Source organism: Peromyscus eremicus, chromosome 6 (genome assembly GCF_949786415.1).
Source record: "Peromyscus eremicus chromosome 6, PerEre_H2_v1, whole genome shotgun sequence".
In the NCBI taxonomy this organism is placed as follows: Eukaryota; Metazoa; Chordata; class Mammalia; order Rodentia; family Cricetidae; genus Peromyscus; species Peromyscus eremicus.
In genome coordinates, this window is record NC_081421.1 from 62,638,016 (window position 1) to 62,658,487 (window position 20,472).

Below are 20,472 nucleotides of genomic sequence, written 5' to 3' on the forward strand. Positions count from 1 at the left end.
TGAGCAGGCGGGGCAGGGGATGCTGCCAGGACTAATTGGGGGTCATGTGCCCTGGCTCAGTAGGTCAAACCCAAAGGATGCTGTGGTTGAGGATTGCAGCTGCCTGGGCAAGGCCCTGGGAGTGGAGTGTGGACCACAATCAGAGGTTGCCAGACTCAGAGACTGCCCTAGACCTCTTCCCTGCAGGGTGCCCCACCTCCCTAGTCTCTGTTATCTTCCTAGGCCTCAGCTGGAGCACTGGCTGGGCCCTATGAGTACCCTTGAGGGCACAGAGGTCTAAAATAGGTTTGGGAAGAACTGGGCTTCAGATCTCATAGCCTGTGATTTTCAGTGTCTGCCACGAGGGCAGGAGCCAAACCCTGGGGAAGGAGTGGCCAGTAATGTCCTCATTTGCCCAGTGCAGGGTAGCTCTGCTCAGCTCAGTGGGGAAAGGCGGGGACAGTGTACTATTGAGTGGATGCCTCCCTAAGATCTGGCTGTAGGGCATTTTCTTAATTAGTGATGGATGGGGGAGGCCCAGCCCGTGGTGGGTAGTACCATCCCTGGGCTGGTGGTCCTGGGTTCTATAACAAAGTGGGCTGAGCAAGCCATGGGGAGCAAAGCAGTAAGCTTCAGCCCTCCGTGGCCTCCGCATCAGCTCTGCCTCCAGACTCCTGCCCTGACGTCCCTCCTTCGATGAACAGTGCTGTGGAAGTGTGAGCCAAAGAAACCCCTTCCTCCTCAAGTTGCTTTGGCCATGCTGCTTCATCACGTAACTAGTAACCTTAACTAGGACAGGTAGCATGAGGCCAAGGGCCCAAAGCTCAGACCTAGGCTGACAAAGGTAAGGCCAGCCTCTTCCATTCTGGCAGTGCGGAACACAGACCAGGGAGGTTGGCCCTGGTGGGCAGACCTGCAAGGTGTACAGGGGTGGAATGCAAGTCTGGGTCCTCACCCTGTGGTCTCCATCCTGCCAGGGTAGTGTCAACCTCAGATAGGGCCTGCTCTCCCGTGAGCCAGGTGACAAAGACCGTCTTCACAGGGACAGCATCCTAGCCTAAGGCCCGTCTCCCATGAGCCACCACTGTCTCCCAGCTTGGGTGGGGGTGGGGCGGAGAATGAGAAAGTGACCTGTCTGACCTCTTGGTTTTTTTGAGATAGTCTGGGGATATAGATCAGGATGACCTCAAACTCAGAGATCTGCCTGCCTCTGCCTCCAGAGTGCTGGGGTTAAAGACCTGCTACACCCTACACCTGTCCCTGACCTGTCTTTGGTCACCTAGCCACCAGCTTGAATTCAGAATGGTGACAGGTGACAGCGCAGGATGACTCTGGCCAGGTAAGCAGGAAGCAGAGCACCCAGAGGCATAAACTCTGGAACTTTCTGGAGTGGTGCCCAGGCGGTTATGGGGAGAGGGGCAGTGCAGAGACCACCTTGGGGTCTCCTGTCCTCAGGGATCCTCAGACAGATCTACACAAGCAGCCCTTGGGTTAAGCTGAAGCTCTCGGGCAGGAGAGAAGAATGTCTCTTCTTGGTGGGCCTGGCTGAGGAAGAGTGCGGTGGGAGAAACAAGGTTAAGTGTTCAGCGGTGCTACAGGCCTCCTCACATCCTCTGTGCCCCAAAGAGCAGCACAGGGCAGCCCTGGTTGCACAGACAGCTCATCCTGACCTCGGGGAACCCAATGGTCCTGGGTCCTGCTGCCATCCTGCACAGGGTGATCCAAACAACCCACTCCCTAGCCTGCAGGCTTCCAGAATCCTCAGACCCATGTCCCGACTGCAGACAGAGCTCCGGAGCCCAGAAGTGCTCCTGACCCCAGACGCCTGGCGAGGAAGCATCCTCACAGATTACAGTGCAGGAGAGGAAGTTTATTTACAGATGTGGGGAGAACATGGCAGGGGCCCTTGGGCTGGCCAGCAAGGCAGCAATCAGAGCATACTGAAAACACTATCCCGTCCAGTGCAGGGGGGCTGGGGAACCAACCGGAAGGAGGGTGGGGGGCAAGGCTGGCTGCAGCTCCGGGAGACAAAGCTGGTGTCTGATGCCCAGGGTGGGGCGGCGGCAGGAGTCTGAAGGTATGTGTGGGTGACCCCGCCAGAACTAAGCAGTGGGGATGGGGAGCTGGCTCCACAGGCCTTCCACAAGACCATGACTGCCCTCTGCTCTGGGGCCCAGTGGCTCCTCACTCAGGTGCCCTGAGCACTGACAGCAGCTCCTTCTGCTCTCTGTGAAGAGCCTGAAACCAAAGAGAGGAGATGTGTGGGGCATGAGAAAAGCACACCCCAGGCCCCTTCCCAGCCCAGGTCCCTAGAACAATGTGGCTGGGTCTGTGGCTCATGTCACAGGACAAAGACAAGCAGGAAGTCCCTGCCACCCAGTAGTATTCCTGGCCATCTGGATGCCCTGGCCACCTCTGCTGGGCCTCTCCAGAGCAGAATCCATGTCCAACAAGGACTCCCAAGTGGCTCCAGCTCCTTTGCCTTCACTGGAGAAATTCTTTCCCCGCAGGCTGAAAGTGGACCCCAGGGCATGCTGGGTAACGCTCAATCACTGAGCACCGAGACAGTGAAAGAGGTTTTGAGGCTCGCACATAGGGTCAACACTGAACATCCGGTCCAGCGGCTGCATTTCAGACAAGGCCAGGATGGAAGCTGGGCTGGAGTGAGGCTATGGGAACAGAGCTGACAGGTTCGGGGACCACGGTTTGGACAGTTTGTTATCCAGGGAGACAAGAGTGCTAAGAGCCTCCTAGGGATGGAGGGGTTGAGGATCCAGCAAGGTGGCTCCAAGTACCTAAGGACCAACAAGCACTGGGAGACTGGAGGGGACGGGGACAGGTCTACCACCTGTGGCTACCTGTCCCAACCTAGGGCAGGCTGCAGAAGAGCAAACCAGAAGGAACCTGGGCACCACGAGCCTCAGCAAGTGGCTGTCCACTGTTAGGCACAGACCGGGCAGCTCTATAGCGGATGAAGAGGCCCCAGAAGTAACAGTGACACTCGGGCCTTCCAGAGACATTTAGAACCCCATCTGAAGCCACTAAGAAGCGATTGCAGGCCTTTAATCCCAGGGCTCGGGGAGCAGAGGCAGGTGGATCTCTGAGTTCGAGGCCAGCCTGGTCTACAGAGTGAGTTCTAGGACAGCCAGGGCTGTTACACTGAGAAACCCTGTCTCGAAAACAACAACAAAAAGAAGCGCTCTCACTACTCCAGTCACACCTAACACTTGCACCACCCAGCTCCACTACCTCAAAGTCCCTTGGGACCGATTTCAGAAGCTGACTGTTCTCTCAAGGGACACACACTTCCTGGCACATGTTTCCAAGCACCGGAAGCTCTGGAGCCTTTTTATTTACTTATTTTTTAAATGTGCATACTGTCCAGAAGAGGGTGACAGATCCCTTGGAACTGGAGTTATGACAGTTGTGAGCCCCCACGTGAGTGCTGGGACTCCAACCCCTGTCCTTCTGGGGTCCTTCTGTTTAAGGACACTGCTTGCCTGCATGCAGCAGAGGCTGCACCACTGGCCTCAGCGGGTGGACTCCACCCGGACAGAGGCCCAGGCTCTCGCCCTCTCTGCTTGCGTTCACTTAGCAGCTGCATAGGAACATGTGCTGTGACTGGACTTCAGCACAAGCACTGAGGAGCCAACCTCGCATGTCCCATCAAAGGTGCTGTGGGCACAGCCCGCTCCCCATGGGATCCCTTCGGCTGGGAGAGAGGAAGCCACCAGCCAGGGCCCCGAGATGGAGAAAACCGGCAAAGGCCAGCACTTGCCTGCCATGCCTGCTGGAGGGCCTGGACCTGCTGCTGCAGTCCCTCCACCTGCCTGCGCCCGGCCAGGACGGCATCGGCCAGTTCCTGGTTCTTGGCCTCCTGCTTCCGCACCCGGCGGCACAGGGTGTCTCTTTGCTGCAGGAAGTAGGGTGCCATGGCGCTGCACAGGTCTTTCTCTGGGATTCCACTGGGTCGCCTGGACAGAGGGGCACAGTATGGTGATATTTTACTTGTGCTGAAATGTGATTTTATTTGTATGTTAATAAATAAAGTTGCCTGGGGATCAGAGCTAAAAGCAAGCCATTTAGCAGAAGTCCAGCGGTGATGGCACACGCCCTTAATCCCAATCACATGGCAGGCAGAGTCTCTGTGTGTTCAAGGACACGGCCAAGCAGTGACCCGAACCTTTAATCCCAGTACCAACCATAGAGACCTGGAGGTCTGTATAGACAGGCAGTGACGAGGAAATCATGTGGTTGGGTTTAGAGCCAATGAGAAGGTAGAACAGAAAGACAATAAAAAGACAGGTCACACTGGAGACAGTCTCTCTCTCAGGGGAAGGACAGCAGCAAGTGGTAAGCTAAAGGCTAGCTAGTGCTCTGGTCTCTTGGGCTTTTAACTCTGTATTTGGCTGTGTTTCTTATTTAATAAGGCCGTTTAGAATTTCCTCTACAGCACATGGTTTCCAGGGGACACGGAGGGAGGAATATAATGTACAGGAGGCTTCTACCTCTAAACCTAACCAGTAACAGTCCTACTTCAAGTCCTGAGCTAAGCTAGGACTCTTCTGGGATCCCTGCTACCTCTTGAATCTGTTTCCGATGGGACTCTGACTTCCTGGCCCTCAGCCTCCCTGCCTACAGGCAGGCACCCCTCCAGGCCTCCTCCCTCAGCTCCCCACACAGCCTGCTCCTCCACACACCCATCTCCAGCACCCTAGAATTCACAGTGGCTCTCCAGACCTTGCCTCTGTCCTTATGACCACGAGTCCGTGCTGGTACATTACCCCAACGGACTATGAGTTAGGGAGAACTGGGGGGAGGCAGGGTGACCTTTCCCAGACTGGGTGCCTCCTCAGAGAGGGCCCAGCCTCTTAGAGGCCCTGTGAGAGCTATTAAGTATAGACTGATAAGGGAAGGTGTTTTAGGGAGCGAGATTAGTCAATGAGCAAAGACTACTGCAGGTTCTTCTACGAATTCCTTCAGTTATAAAATTTCAGCTGTCCTCTGACCCCTACACATGTTCTGTGGGATACACCCCCAAAGAATAAATGTAATTTTAAAATTTGAGAGGTGCAGGCTTGGAGCAGCTGTGCTGACTATTTGGGCACTCTCTGGGCTGAGAGAGCCAGAGGTCCCTCAGCCAAGCATCCACTTGGTACTTCACCTGGATGGTGGGCCACCTCTGACAGCCCATCACAGGGAGAAGGGCCAGACACTCTAGTCCCAGGCCCAAGTCACATGCTGACCCCAGCCTTCCCCCCCCCCACCTGCTTGTCCATCCTGAACCATGCCCTAATCATTCTTTTTTTTGTTGTTTTTTTTGTTTTTTGTTTTTTGTTTTTTGGAGACAGGGTTTCTCTGTGTAGCTTTGCACCTTTCCTGGAACTCACGCTGTAGCCCAGGCTGGCCTCGAACTCACAGAGATCTGCCTGGCTCTGCCTCCCGAGTGCTGGGATTAAAGGCGTGCGCCACCACCGCCCAGCCCAATCATTCATTTTTTTAAGGACAAGTAAAAGAAAAGATATCCAGGCTGGGCCTGGTGGTCCATAGCAGTCCACAGTACCTGAGAGGCTAAGGCAGGAGTCAAGGTTCACAGCCTACAGGCCAGTCATGGTGGTGCACGCTTTTAATCCCAGGCATCTTTATGATTTCTAGTCTACACAATAAGTTCCAGGCCAGCCAGGGCTATCTAGGCCCTGTCTCCAAACAAACCCACACTTTCTAGGCTATGGCTGGAGAGATGTTTCAGGTGTTAAGGCAATCAGAGGACCTGGAGTCTGATTCCCGGCACCTACATGGAGGCTCCCAACTGTCGGTCACTCCAGTCAGATCTGCTGCCCTCTTCTGATAGACCAGGCATGAGAGAGGTGCAGAGACAAACATTCGTTCCAGAAAACAGACCTATCTTAACAGCAGCAGCAAGATCAGTCACCCTGAACCAGCGAGTTCAAGGCCAGCCGAAGGAACTTGAAAAAGAACTTGTTTATGTGGATGGAGTTTTGCCTGCATCTATGTATGTGCGCTACATGAGTGCTGGTGGGGCCAGAACTGGAGTTGAGGGTGAGCAGCTACGCGGGTGCTGGGTACCAAACCCTGGTGCTTTGGAGTAGCAGCCAGTACTCATGATCACTGAGCTGCCAGCTGAGGGAACTCCGCGAGACCCTGTACCAAAAGAAAACGTAGAAACAGGGCTAAGGCAGTAGACCTCTGCCTAGCCTGCCCCAGGCCCTGCGTTCAGTGCCTAATACAACAGAATAATAAAAAGACATGCCAACTGTGTAGCCTGGGAGCTGTAGGTAAGGTAAGGGGAGGCAGAGGAAGTCTCCTGGAGCCCAGGCCACTCTGGTCATGACCGTCTCCTGCCTTCCTCACCCCAGTCACCACTTCTCTGTCCAGCACACGGCAGACCAGACAGCCATGCTGGCCAATGCAATGCCAGCTGCCGAGGGCAGCTTGTTCACGACTGAACACACTGAGACAGCCCATGCTTCCTAAGTGTGGCACTGAACACACTGAGACAGCCCATGCTTCCTAAGTGTGGCACGAACACATGAATGAAAGCCACGTGACTGGTCACCTAATCCTGGCCCTCGGAGCCCCACCTCTGCTTGCTCCTGTAAGGTCCTGGGGGTCCCAGGAAGCCTCGAACGGTCCCGTTTCAGAGGCCAGGAGGCCAGGAACTCAGACACGGGTGAGAACTGGTCTTCTTCCAGACACTGAAGCACCCTGCTCAAGTACCCTCTACCTGGTCTCACCAGGCTGGCTCTCCGTGGGCTTTGCCTTCTTCTACGATCTTATCCAGGGAGTTGAGGACAGCTTCCAGGTTCCCTTCCTCTTTTATTTCTGAGATTTCCTCCTGAGCAGAAGAGAAGAAAGAGCTGTGAGGACTTCATGCATGCTCTCAGTGGAAACATGCTGAGCTGCTAACAGCACTGAGGAAGACTTTGGCTAATTTTTATCACTCTCCTGAATAATCTAATTTCTCTACAATGTGTGGTTTTTAGAATTAACCCAAGAAAATATAAAATAGCAAACACTAAAAAAGAAACTGCATGTAAAGAGTGGTAGCAGATGCCTTTGATCCTAGCAGTCCAGAGGCAGAGGCACGCATGTCTCTGTGAGTTCAAGGCCAGCCAGGGCTACACAGGGCAAACTCCAGAGGCTGCGACTCTCTTGTCTCTATACCAGGTACCTGTTTTAACACCGTCCTGGAGCAACAGCACAGACGGCTGACTCTCTAGGAACATCATGGGAACTCCTTTTTCCTTTTTGAGAAGGTTCTCATGTGTAGACCAGGCTGGCCTTGAACTCACAGAAATCCGCCTGCCTCTGCCTCCTGAGTCCTGGAATTAAAGGTGTGCGCCACCACACTGGGCAATCATCACAGTAAGTGAGACCTGAGTGGAGTGGAGCCCTGTCCTTTGTGGCATTTCTAATACTACTCAGTTTATCAAGGGCCGCTTCAGAAGCTGGGCGTGCAAAAGTGAGTGAGGCCCATTGGGCCCTGGCTGAGCTCACACCGCCTTGGCTGGTAGACAACTCACAAACAGTTATATTACAGGACCAGGAGAGAAGGCGGCACTGAGACACACGTTGTTTGGAGGGTAAGGGGGCACTGGATGACAGTTCTAGGAGCTGAGCAGACAGGGACCGCAAACAGGCTGCCATCTTGAGGGAGCTGAATACAGAGTGAACCCTACGCAAAAGGACCTTCTGGCCATTGTGCCACTCACCCGGATGGATGTCTGTAACTGAGCCACAAACTTGTCATAGACACTCCGCGTCACCCCAGGATCCAACTCATGGAAGTGTTGGTAACAGTTGGTGAATCTCTCGAAGCTGTCAGGAAGGAGACAAGCAAACCTGGGGTGAGCAGCCCCAGCCAGTCACCTCTGTGTTTATCATGGAGCCCCGGGTAACGGCTGTGGGTACAATGTCCTCCAGTGACAGGTCGGCCACTTCCACTCCAAACTGGGCTCTGGTAGCATTTGCAAATGGGTTATGGCAGACACTCAGACACCTACCCTTGGAGGAGCTCTCTCTCCCTGGCCAGCTCACCCCTCTCTAAGTCAGCCCAGCAGTGAGAGCCGCTCTGGTGCCTCAGTTCTTCCTGGTGGATAGATGTGAAGGAAAGCCTAATGCTGTGGCAGAACCTGATGTAGTTGAACAACATAATCCAACAGTTCGAGCCACGTCCTGAGCATGTCCGGAACTGGCCTGTGATGACTGGGGCTCTGGTTAGGGCAGCCTGGGCTAGGTGTCTGCAGGGACTGCCTCAAATGAGGCCTAACTGGAGCTCCCTCCTAGGCTGTTAGCGTCTTTTCTTTCTGTTCTCTCCCTGATTTCCCTTCTTTTTTCTTCAGCTTCTCTTGGATTATTAAGCATGGTTAGTCTTGTTGGTAGCTGTGTGAATGCCTGCTGAGCCAACCGAGAAGTCCTGCTGGAATTGCCCTTTAGTGGGCGTTTTGGCCTGGCCTCTGGCCTGTCTTGGCCATGTGCAGCTGTAGCTTCATAGACCATACTCAGGAAAAGCGGGTGGTGGGTGGGGAGGTATTGTTTGCTGTGCTTTTATTGAAAGGTTGAAAGATGTGAAGAAAAAAAAAAAAAAACCAAATGGGTTATGGGGCTGGAGATGGAGATTCAGCTGGAAGAGGGCTTGCCTCACATGCATGAAGCCATAGTTTGACTCCCAGTACTGCATTAAAACCAGGAACACATTTCTAATCTCAGCACTTGGAAGATGGAGGCCAGAGGTCAGGAGTTCAAGGACAACCTCAGCTACACAGTAAATTCAAGACCAGCCTAAGTTACATTACATGAGACCCTGCTGAAATAAACAAACAGTAAAAATAGAAGCAGGTCGTTGTGGTGATTTGAATGATATCTTAGCGTGCTATTGTTGTGAATAGACACCATGACTAACACAAGTCTTAGAAAAGAAAGTATTTAATTTGGGGCTCATGGTTCCAGAGGGTAGTAAAGTCCATGACCATCATGGTGGGAAGCAGACAGCAGAGGGAGAGTGAAAGACACTGGGCCTGGCATGGGCTTTTGAAACCTCAAAGCTGCTAGGCGATGGGTGGCCTGTGATCCCAGCACTCAGGAGGCAGAGGCAGGCAGATCTGAGTTCGAGGCCCAGCATGGACTACATAGTGAGTTCCAGGACAGCCAGGGCTACACAGAGAAACCCTGTCTCAAAAACTATGCCTCATAAAAAACCCTCAAAGTCTACCCCCAGTGCCACACCCCTTAATCCTTCCCAAACAGTTTCACTAACCGGGGACCAAGCATTCAAATATAGGGGACTATAGAGGCTATTATCATTCCAACCACCACAGATGAGAATGACTCCCATAGGCTCCTATGTCTTGATACTTGGTCCCTAGTTGGTGGAACTGTGTGAGAAGGATTAGGAGGTGTGACCTTGTTGGAGGAGGTGTGTCACTAGGGATAGGCTTTGAGGTTTTAAAAGCCCACACCAAAGCCAGTGGTGGCGGCACACACCTTTAATCCCAGCACTTGGGAGGCAGAGGCAGGTGGATCTCTGAGTCCTGCTGCTGGATTGTTTCTTCACATTCTAAGCTAAGCAGCTGCCTCCCAAGGGGAAGGAAGAAACTTCTGAGCTGAGAAGCCAGCTGGCTAGCTGTCTTAGGCCCTGCAGCAGTGGGGCTATGTGAGAAAGCACTTAGTACTTCATCCCTAGAGCAATCTGGGCAGCACAGATGCTGCTGTCCCACTCGCAAAGGAGCCAACCAAGGCTTACGGAAGTGAAGAGGTTGTGGAGGCAGGACTTGAACCCAGGCAGTGTGTCCTTAAGAGCCAGCATGCTAGCCGGGCAGTGGTGGCGCACGCCTTTAATCCCAGCACTCGGGAGGCAGAGGCAGGCGGATCTCTGTGAGTTCGAGGCCAGCCTGGTCTACAGAGAGAGATCGAGGACAGGTACTAAAACTACACAGAGAAGCCCTGTCTCAAAACAAACAACAACAAAAATGAGCCAGCATGCTTTTTTGGTGCAGAGCTGGCTGGCCTGTGCACACTGAGAAAGTCAAGGCCAAGAACTGCTCCGTTGTGAGGATAAAGGAAGCACAGACAGAGGAGCCATGGGGGGCCTGAGCAGAAGGGCTCTGCCACCCCAGCAGACCTGAGGCCCAGCGGGGAGAGGCAGCTAGGAGTGGAGCAGGCCTGCAGCCGTAACTCATCCCAGCTGCCTAGTCTGTGTAGATTCCATACTGCTTGGTCTCCAACACTGTTGTGGGGCATCCAGGTTCCAGCACTTTTCCACAGGGACATTACAGCGTTTATAAGATGCTGTAATTTTATGTTTGGCCAACACATGGCCATGGGCGTTTTCTAAAACATCACTTTCTTCCCTGACTGTAGTTTTCAAGAAATCCACAGGGCATTCAAGCCATTCCCACACCAGCACTGGCTGAGGAAATCACCCAACATCATCCTCTGACCTCCTTGTGTGCAGACACACTCACTCACTCTCTCTCTCTCTCTCTCTCTCTCTCTCTCTCTCTCTCTCTCTCTCTCTCTCTCTCTCTGTGTGTCTCTCTCTGTCTCTGTCTGTCTCCTTCCTTCCCTCTCCCCAGTATCTTCCTGTGCTGTTAGTGCTGGTCTAACTACCTTCCTTCCTAGTTCACCTACCTGGGACTCTGTAGAAAAGTGTCCCTTCTTATGAAATGTGCACATTTCTGGGGTCCTTCACATTTATAGAAGAGTTCTCAAGTGACCCTTGTGGGCAGTCTGCTTCACCCCTCCCTGGGCCCTGTCCACTGGTGGAGCTGAGGAGCAATGCCCGGCCTGACCCGGATGCCGGAGTGGGCTGTGGAAAGGAACAGGATCTCTGGTGTAAGCCACAATTGCCCCATTTCAATTTCAGCCTCCTTGGGCTGTATCATGTGCCGCCGCCCCCGCCCCGCCCCGCCCCCCCCCCCCCCCCATTCCTCCAGAGCCACAGGCTGAGTGGCTGTGGAGACCAGGACCAAAACAAGATGCCCGGAACTCTGCTGTGGGCTGTGGGTTGGAAGGGTTCCCAGCATCTGTCCTTTGAATTGTCCTTTTGATATCTGAGCACAGTCATCAAGTATCCTAAGAGCTGTTTCCCCTTAGATGGTGGGAGTCTGTCACACTGCTCACTGCTCCACTCCAGTGAGCACCTGTGTTTACCGCCATCTCTACCTCCCTACAGGCAGCCCATACCACTGTCTATGGGCTACCAATCACAGCCAACACCAGAGAATAAATACATCTCCAAGGAAAATGGTCTGAGAGAGAGGCAGACCGTGACTGCAGCTAAGTAATAGAGCGGGCTTACCACACTTGAGGCCCTGGCATCACTGCCCTCCACTGGGGGAGTAGGCCAGGGAAGGAAGGCCAGAGTTCTCCTGCTAAGCCAGGGAGCCATTGGGAATACAGAGTACTCTTTGAGTGTGCACGCATGTGCATGTGTGATGAAGGGTGTCTCCTTCTACCACTCTCTGTCCTTTCCCCCTTTCTTTTGAAATTTCATTATTTTCATTTTGTATGGATGGGTGTTTTGTTTACATGTATGTCTGTGCACCATATATGTGCCTGTTGCACAAAGAGAGACACCAGAAGAGGACACTGGATCCCCTGGAACTGGAGTTACAGATGGTTGTGAACTGCCACGTGGGTGCTGGGAACCAGATCTGAGTCCTTTGTAAGAGCAACAAGCCACCTCTCCGGCCCACCTGTTTGTTTTTTATAGTCTCACTATGCAGCCCACTCTGGTTATTACTAAAGGGAGAGGAGGAGGGGGAGGGGGAGAGGGAGAAGGGGTTGTTTTTTTTCTTAAGGAGACTTTACATAAGATGACATCAGGACACTGGGTGATCCTCTGGCTCCTGGAACTCTAGGCAATGCTGCAGGATGCATCCCAACATGACTATCACTTCAGTTGGGAGAGTGATTGCCTGGTATGCATAAAACCCTAGGTTCAACCCAGGACCACAGAGCAGAATGCAGCTGTGCTGGGACAGGCATACAATCCCACCCATCAGGATCTAGAAGCTAGAGGATCAGGAGTTCAAGCTTATCCTCTGCTACACAAGGAGTTTGAGGCCAATCTGGGATAAATGGTATCCTTTTGAAAGAGAGGCAGAAAACCAGGCATGATAGTGTACACCTATGAAAAATATTACTGGGTAGTGCACCTTTGATCCCAGCAATTAGGAGGCAGAAGCAGGGGGATCGCTGCAAATCTGAGGCCAGCCTGGTCTTAATAAGTTCCAGGACAGCCAGGACCGGATGGAGAAACCCTGTCTCAAAACAAAACAAAGCAAAACAACAACAACAAAATGTAACTTAATTTAAACCTCATTACTAGGGCTGGGGTGTATCTCAGTTGGCAGAGTGCTTGCCTAGCACAAACAAAGCCCTGTGTTCCATCTCCTGTGCCACATAAAACAAAGCATGACAGCACACATCTGTAACCCTAGCATTTGGGAAGCAGAGGCAGGAGGATCATTCAGGCCAGCCTGGACTGTATGATGTGATACTCCTGAAAACAAAATAAAACCCAAAACCCAATTACTAGCTCAGTATGGTGGTAACATATCCATAACCTCATCACATAATAGGCAGAAGTAGGAGGATCATGAGTTCAAGGCCAGCCAGGGCTACAAAGTAACAACCTGTCTCAAAACACCAACAAAGAAACCCATAAACTAAGTTTTAAAGCTAAGTTAAGCTTCCTAGCATTACCAGGAAGCTGGAGGTGGGGTCCAAGGCCTCGGGCTTCCAAAGCTACTAAATAGAGTTCTCTTAATACACACTAGCTTTCTGGATTCCATTATCATAGGTTTATTTTCTTCTTTTAAATTTTCTAGATAAAAGTAGCTATGCACAGTTGAGGCAGGAGTTTGAGGGCAGACTCAGCAACACAGGAAAAGCTCCCTCTTCTTTCCTTTGCTTCTGGCAGTGCTGGGGGTTAAACTCGGGACCTTGTACCCATTAAGCAAGTGTTCTTCCTTCCAGCTGTATCTCCAGCCCCTGAAACCCTGTCTCTTAAGAGAAAGCATCTAGCTGGCCATGGTGGTACACACCTTAATCCCAGCAATCAGGAGGCAGAGGCAAGTGGATCTTTGTGAGTTTGAGGCTAGCCTATAGTCTACAGGGGGAATTTGAGGACAGCCAGAGGTACACAGAGAAACAATGTCTCAAAAAACCAAACAACAACAACAAAAATTTTCTGATGCTGGGTGTGGTGGTACACACCTTTGATCCCAGCCCTTATCAGGAGGCAGAGGCAGACTGATTTATTGAGTTCAAGGTCAGCCTGATCTACAGAGCAAGTTCTAAGATAGCCAGGGCTACACAGAGAAACCCTGTCTTGAAAACAACAACAAAAAAAAATAATAAAATAAAAATAAAATAAAAAAGAAAAAAAAGAAAAGAAAAAGAAAGAAAAAGAAAAAGAAAAAACAGATTTTCAGTTACATAGTGACTTTGAAGCCAGTCTGCATTATATAGCAACATATTGTTTTCAAAAAACAAAAAAAAAAAGGGCCAAGTGCTGTGGGATGTCTTTCTGTATGATGTGAATATGTGTTGCTCCCATTGGCTAATAATTAAAGCTGTTTTGACCTATGGCAAGGCAGCTTAGAGGCAGGCAGGAAATCCAAGCAGAGATATGAGAAAAAGAAGGGCAGAGTCAAGAGAGATGCCAGCCATCACCAAAGGAGCAAAAAGATGCCAGCAGACCGGTAATGTCATGGCCACGTGGCAACATACATACAGAAATGGGTTAAAGTAAGTTAAAAGAGATAGCTAAAATAAGCTGACCCACAGGCCATGCAGTTTGTAAGTAATATACATGACAACTCACACAACTCTCTGTAACTCTCACACAGACACATATGCAGGCAAAACACCAAGACACATAAAATATAAATAGATAGATAGATAGATAAGAAAGAAGTAAAAGGCTGGTTGTGGTGTGAATGCCTTTAGTAACCCAGCACAGGCAGGCAGATCTCTATGAACTCTAGTTCAGCTAGGGCTCTGTCTCAAAACAAACAAACACCCATAAATATATAGAAACTCCTGAGGTGAATATGGTGGCCAATTTTAACCCAGCATTTTCTCTCAATCGGCATGCATTATCTGAGCTCACTGAAACAGCATTTCATTTTCTGAAGACCCAAGATAGGGACTGGGATGGAACTCGGTGGTGGGGCATGAGGTGCAGGGCTCAATGCCCAGTAATAAAAATCAAGAATAAACGATTCGCTGTAAAAGAGCTAAGGCTTTACTTTACAAAAATGTAACTTCAGAGGCTGGGGAGATGGCTCAGCCAGTAACATGCCTGCCATACACAGGTAAGAGTATGTTTGATAGCCAGTACCCATGTAAAAAGCCAGGGCTCTAGAGCTGAGCGAGTGTGGTGGCTGATGCCTGTAATCCCAGCACTTTTAAGAGGCAGAGGCAGAGGCAGAGGCAGAAGGACCATTTACAACTCAAGGCCAGTCTGAGTTCCAGGCTATCCTGTGTGATAGAGAGTCCATGTAATAAAAAAGAAAAGGGGGGGTAAAGCGGGGGATCTGGACTTGTTAGCGCGCACTCATTGTAGAGATTGGAGAAAGCTAGTCCTTTGTCAACCTGGTTTTTGTTTGTTTTGTTTTTGTTTTGAGACAAGGTCTCTCTATACAACCCTAGTTGTCCTCGGATTCTCTATGTAGATGCCCAAATACAACCTATTGTTTTGTACATACACCAAAAGGTGAAAGAGGCCCAGACAAGAAACACATAACACTCTTGGGCAGTATCACAAGTGTACACAGTGCCAAGGGAGCCAAGAGGGCCAGAAGCTGTGTGTGGTGGTACACACCTGCAGCCCTCTATCAGGATGTAGAAGCAGAAAGAGCCATAGTGAGTTCTAGGCCAGCATGGGCCAAATGAGACGTTGTTTCAAAAAAACAAAACCAGCCTGTTGGTGGCACACGTCTTTAATCCCAGCACTTGGAAGGCAGAGGCAGGTGGATCTCTGTGGGTTCAAGGCCAGCCTGGGCTACAGAGTGAGTTCTAGGGCAGGCTCTAAAGCTACATAGAGAAACCTTGTCTTCAAAAACCAAAAACCAAAAACCAAAAAAAAAAAAAAAAAAAAAAAAAAACCCACACCAAAAAAGCCAGGCTTGCCTTATGCTGCCATGCATGCATAGTGGGCTTCCCGATTCAACAGTTCCATAGTTTGTCCACCAGAGGGCAAGCAGCGACTGGCACAGAAGCAGCAGGGATCTGAAAACAACAGACGAAGCTGGGTTATAAAATACTCAGTCTGTCCAATGCCACCTGCAGTTACAACTGCTCTGATCCCTTAGAAGGGATTCTCCAGTTGGTGATGTAGAGCAGTTGCCTAGAGTGTACCAAGCCATGAGTTCACCCTCAGAACTGAGTAAAACCAGGCATGATGACATACACCTTGTAGATCGTAACAATCCCGGCATCTGGGAGGCAAAGACCAGCCTGAGCTACACAAGACCCAGTCTCAAAAACAAACAAGCACTAACCAACCAAACACAAACAACTTACTGAGCTCTAACAGTGTAACACCAGGGCAGGCCAACCTTGATAAAACAAACACAAAGCACAATTCCAACTGTGGAGTGAGAAACCATGTACACATGAGGACCTGAGCTTGGTACCCAGCACCCACGTAAAAATCCCAGGGATCAGGAGGCAGAGATGGTTAGATTCTTGGGGATTGATGGTCTACCACCTAGTCTAATGGTCAAGCCTCAGGCTAGCGAGCAACCATGTTTCAAAAAAGGCTAAATGGGTAAAGGTAATTGCTGTCAAGACCGATGACCTGAGTTTGATCCCTGGGATTCACACGGTAGAAAGAGAGGGCTGACTTCTGAAAGTTACCCTTTGACCCTCCCACCCCCCACCAACACACACACACACACACACACACACACACACACACACACACACACACGGAGGTACAGACAAGCCTTCAGGGAATAAGCTTGGGATATTAGGTATTATGAGGTGGGTGGCAGACTGGTAGGGCTCCATGTACAGAAGAACAGATGTGTTGAGGCTCAGGTAGAGTGAGTCAAGGGCAGTGCACTGTGTACACACGTGTGCAAAGATGCAGTAATCATGGAAACATCCAGAGGACTGCCTGGTACCTGGCCCTGTCCTAAGCATTCTCCATGAAGTCATTCACCAAACCCTTACAAGATCCTTGTGAGGCAGGTTCCGTTACTGTCATCTCCAATGCTCAGAGGAGCAAGAACTAGCAAACGAAGGCTTGTCCAAAGTCACTGGGCTGGGACATGATGTAGCCAACTGGAATGTACACTCCACCATTCAAGGAAGGGAGGGGCCTGAGTAACAGCACCTGAACTGACTCACGCCAGAGGAACTATAAAAGGGCCAAAGGGCTTGAAGCAGGGACCGAGACAGGATCCCATCTGCACTTGAAGATGCTTGCCTCAATCCAAGGGTAGGTTTAGGAGGCATGACTGAGATGGCCGCCTGAAGATGGCGGACAGTGAAGACACAGTAAGGTGGGTGGTCTGGAAACATGAAGGAGAGGGACGGAGCAGGCCAGACCAGAGCACACTCTACACTGAAGAGCCAGGCACTCCGAAACGAATTCTCACCACAACCAGATCACCTGAGCATGTACAGTGGGTAAGGAGTTCCTGTGGCTCACACACAGAACTACTCTTTCTGTAAAGAACTGCTTCCTGAATGCCACCTTCGCTACTACGTATGATTTTCTTCTGGATCCCCACAGCTGGAGGTAGAATCCAGGGCCTCAACGGTGTTCTGTCACTGAGCCCTATCCCTCACCTCCTTGCCATTAGTTTCAGATGCTATCAACTTAGGCACAGTGGCTGTTTGCTCTCTTTCACTGGGCTCAACATCACTATAGTGAATCCCCGGCCACAAGACTGGATCAGGACATGGTAAGAATTCAGGAGCTGTCGATTGCTCCTCGCTCACACAGCTCTCTCTACTCTCCTGTGACAAGCAGCTGGGCTGCACCGTGTGCTATGGCAGACCTGGCTTTTCTGTTTAGGATTATGGTTTTAGGCCTGGGCTCCACTAATTCCACCCGCACTGTCTCTCTTGGCAGGTTCAGATGGCACGAAACACAGAAAAGGAGCCCCTTGCTTGCTGCGGCTAAAGAGAATGGCCGCCGGTTGTGGTGGCGCACGCCAGTAAGATTTGCTGAAGGAGGAGGAGGCAGGAGGATCACAAGTCTGAGGCCAGCCTAACTTTAAAAATTGAAGAAAAAGAAAAGAAAGAAAGAAAGAAAGAAAGAAGAGAATGGCTGTTTCTGAAGGTCCAGGAGGCTGTGAGTATAGAAAAGACTTCACTTTCTTACTCAACCTAATATTTATATTAAAAATATGTAAAAGATGGGGCTGGAGAGATGGCTCAGTGGTAATAAATGTTTGCAGGGCAAGCCTGATCCCCACAAAAGCCAGGCACAATCCGCACACACTCTAACCCCAGCACTGAGAAGGGGGAAGAAGACTGTGGGGCTTGCTGACTGCCAGCCTAGCCCAAAACCACAAGCTCCCAGAAGAACGAGGTAGAGTTGTAGAGGAGGGCACAGGAGGGCACCTGGTGCCCTCTGGTACCTCAGCATGCACATGCACACACACCCTTGTACACATATACCTCACACATACAAGTTTTTCTTTTTTTAATCTGCAGAGTTGTAGGGAAAGCCAATCTGGGCTTTAAAGAATATACTTTAAGGGGCTAGAGACAGCTCAATTGTAAAATACTGGCCTTGTGAGCATCAGGACAAGGTTTGAGGTTTGGGAAGGTATAATTATTGATTTTTATTTCTCATTTTACGTGTATGGATGTTTTGCCTACGTGTGTGTGGCCTGGTGTCTGTGAAGGCCAAAAGAGGGTGCCAGATTCCCTGGAACTGGAGTTACATTTGGTTATGAGTTACCACGTGATTGCTGGGAATAGAACCTGGGGCAGGCCTGAGTTGGATCACCAGAACACGTGTAAAAAAGCCTGGTGTGATGGTATGTGCTTATAATACCAGCACCAGGGAGATAGGGGAACTCACTGGCCACACAGTTGAGTCTAACTGACAAGCCTCACGACATGGTGATGAGGGACCCTGTCTCAAAGAACATGGTGGAAAGTTCTCAAGGAAAGCCACTAGAGGTTGACCTCTGGCCTCCACATCCACGCACACCCACAAGAACACACACACTTTAATCTGGATGTGGCGGCTCACACTTGTAATTTCAGCAGTGGGTGGACTGAGGAGGCTACAGTGAGTTCCAGCCCAGCCTGTGCTAGCTACATGGTGAGTTTCAGGCTAGTCTGAGCAATGGAATGAAAGTTGTCTCAAAACAAACTAACTAAAGGGACCAGGACCAGTTGTTTTTCTACTTAACATTTTTTTTTTCTTTTTTTTGATACAGGGTTTCTCTGTGTAGCTTTGTGCCTTTCCTGGAGCTCACTTGGTAGCCCAGGCTGGCCTCGAACTCACAGAGATCCGCCTGCCTCTGCCTCCCGAGTGCTGGGATTAAAGGCGTGCGCCGCCACCGCCCGGCTTCTACTTAACATTTTAAAAAAGGGAGTGTTATTCTTCCCCAAATCTCTCCCCTCACCGCTAGATTGAAGAATGAACCATAGACTACTGAGCTGAACCACCTGCCCGGTTTTGAATTTTGAGACAGGGTCTGGTTAAATTGTCCAGGCTGTCCTTAAACTCACGATCCTCCTGAGCAAATGGGATTACGAAAGTGGGCCACCAAGCCTGACAAAATGGAAATCACTGAGGTCAAGGGATCATGGAAGACGGGTGCGGGGTGCAAGGGTATCAGTATCCCGGGCGCCGGCGTGGTGGGATCAGGGGCAAAACTCTCGCTTTAAAACCGTCAGATGGAATGAGATTGAAAGTCTAAAGCGCCACAAAGTTCCTCCTTCTGACTCTACGTTAGTCCAGCACCCTCCGGCGCCTTTCCACTGCGGCCCACAGCGCTCCCTGTGCACACTGGCGCCCTGGCGCGTTAGGCGCAGGTAACCAGATGACCCTCCAGGAGACGCGCTCCAGCTGCGGCCGCCTCGCGGGAGGGTGGAGAGCGGGACCTCCGCAGGTTAAGCCCAGGGAGAACCCGGGCGCCAGGCTTTCGAGGAGCCGCCGGGATCACGTGACCGAACCAACCCGATCTCGCGGGATTTACCATCCCGAGGACAAGCCCTACCGCCACCATTTCTCGCTCCTATTGGTCTCCACCTACCTCCTGGGGGCGACTAGTTTCTGGAGAAAAGTGTCCACTATGGTGTCGAGGAGTTTCACCCTGGAGATGGTCGTGTCAACTGGCACAGATTCCGGAGACGAGGCCTCAGGCCCCCTTTCCACGGCCTCATTACCATGGCTCACCTCAGCCATGTTGAAATTGAACCGCCAAAATGAATTGTTGCTGCAGCCCCTCCCACCAAGACCTCTGATTGGAGGCAAGGGAATGCCCATCACTAGACCGGATGGGGCGGGGCAGTTGCCAGAGGAGGCGGGCCAGAGGACACGTACTACCTCGGATAATTTAGTTCCCGGCCGGGAAAACATTCTCAAGCCGAAGTTTAGGGGCTCAATAAAAACTTTTAATTACATTTCAAAGATTTCGTACAGTGCAAAGTGAATATTCGCAGCTAATATCCTCAAGAGTCCATTTTATCAAATGCTTACGTTTTCTTCCCCATGTCCCTCCAGTTTTCCTGTCTTTTCTAGTTTCTAAATTAGGTTACGGACCAAAGGGATAAAATTTCTGTTTGCTCTCCAGTTATGGAAAAACGGGCGCCCGCTGGCCCATCCTAGTCCCTGACGTTGGGGGAAAGTAGGGGTCTGGATGGGGGAGGTGCCTTTACCTTCACATGTATTACTCTTTCAAATAAGCGGAAAGAAGACGAGAGAAGCGACAGGAGAGGGAGAGATTTATACACCACACAAGAAAATGTAGTCAGGAGGAAGAAATAACCTAAGGCATGAAAAGCAAGAACCTCTTGTGCTGTCCACACTCTGTCCCAGTAAGGAAGGACCAAAGAGGAAAGACAATACGGAGCAAAAGTCATGATAGTTCTCCTTGGGGGTGTCCTTGCTTCCATTGTATTGGCAGTTCTTAATGTAGAGGTGAGGAGCAGAAAGATTCAAAGTGATCTGTGGGATCCACCCTTCAGATGATTACGGACAAAACTGGAGGGCTCTCTCAATAAAGTGCAGGAAGTGGGGCCTGGCAGCATATTGCAAAGCCAGAACTCAGGAGGTGGAGGAGGATCAGGAGTTCAAGGGCATCCTCTGCTACAGAGTGAATCAAACCCAGCCTGTCTCAAAACAACTAATATGCTGAGACAAAAGTAAAGGGTTCCAAAGGAAACAAATACAGACTACCATGAGTATAAGAGTTAAGTACAGAGGAGGCGGATAAGAGGACACGTAACACCTCGGAAGAATGTGGAGCAGCAGTGAGAACCATG

The 20,472-nt window shown here is 50.8% G+C and overlaps 1 protein-coding gene across 1 annotated transcript; it reads right to left on the reverse strand.

Annotated features, from left to right (window-relative positions):
* Positions 1–1,828: 1,828 nt before the first annotated feature.
* Pmf1 (polyamine modulated factor 1) lies at positions 1,829–19,453 on the reverse strand. Its single transcript, XM_059265606.1, has 5 exons — positions 19,242–19,453; positions 7,713–7,818; positions 6,735–6,835; positions 3,758–3,953; positions 1,829–2,217 (listed from the first exon to the last, which is right to left on the reverse strand). Exons 1-5 carry the CDS (start codon positions 19,391–19,393, stop codon positions 2,164–2,166), a joined length of 609 nt encoding a protein of 202 aa, XP_059121589.1. The 5' UTR covers positions 19,394–19,453; the 3' UTR covers positions 1,829–2,163.
* Positions 19,454–20,472: the final 1,019 nt, after the last annotated feature.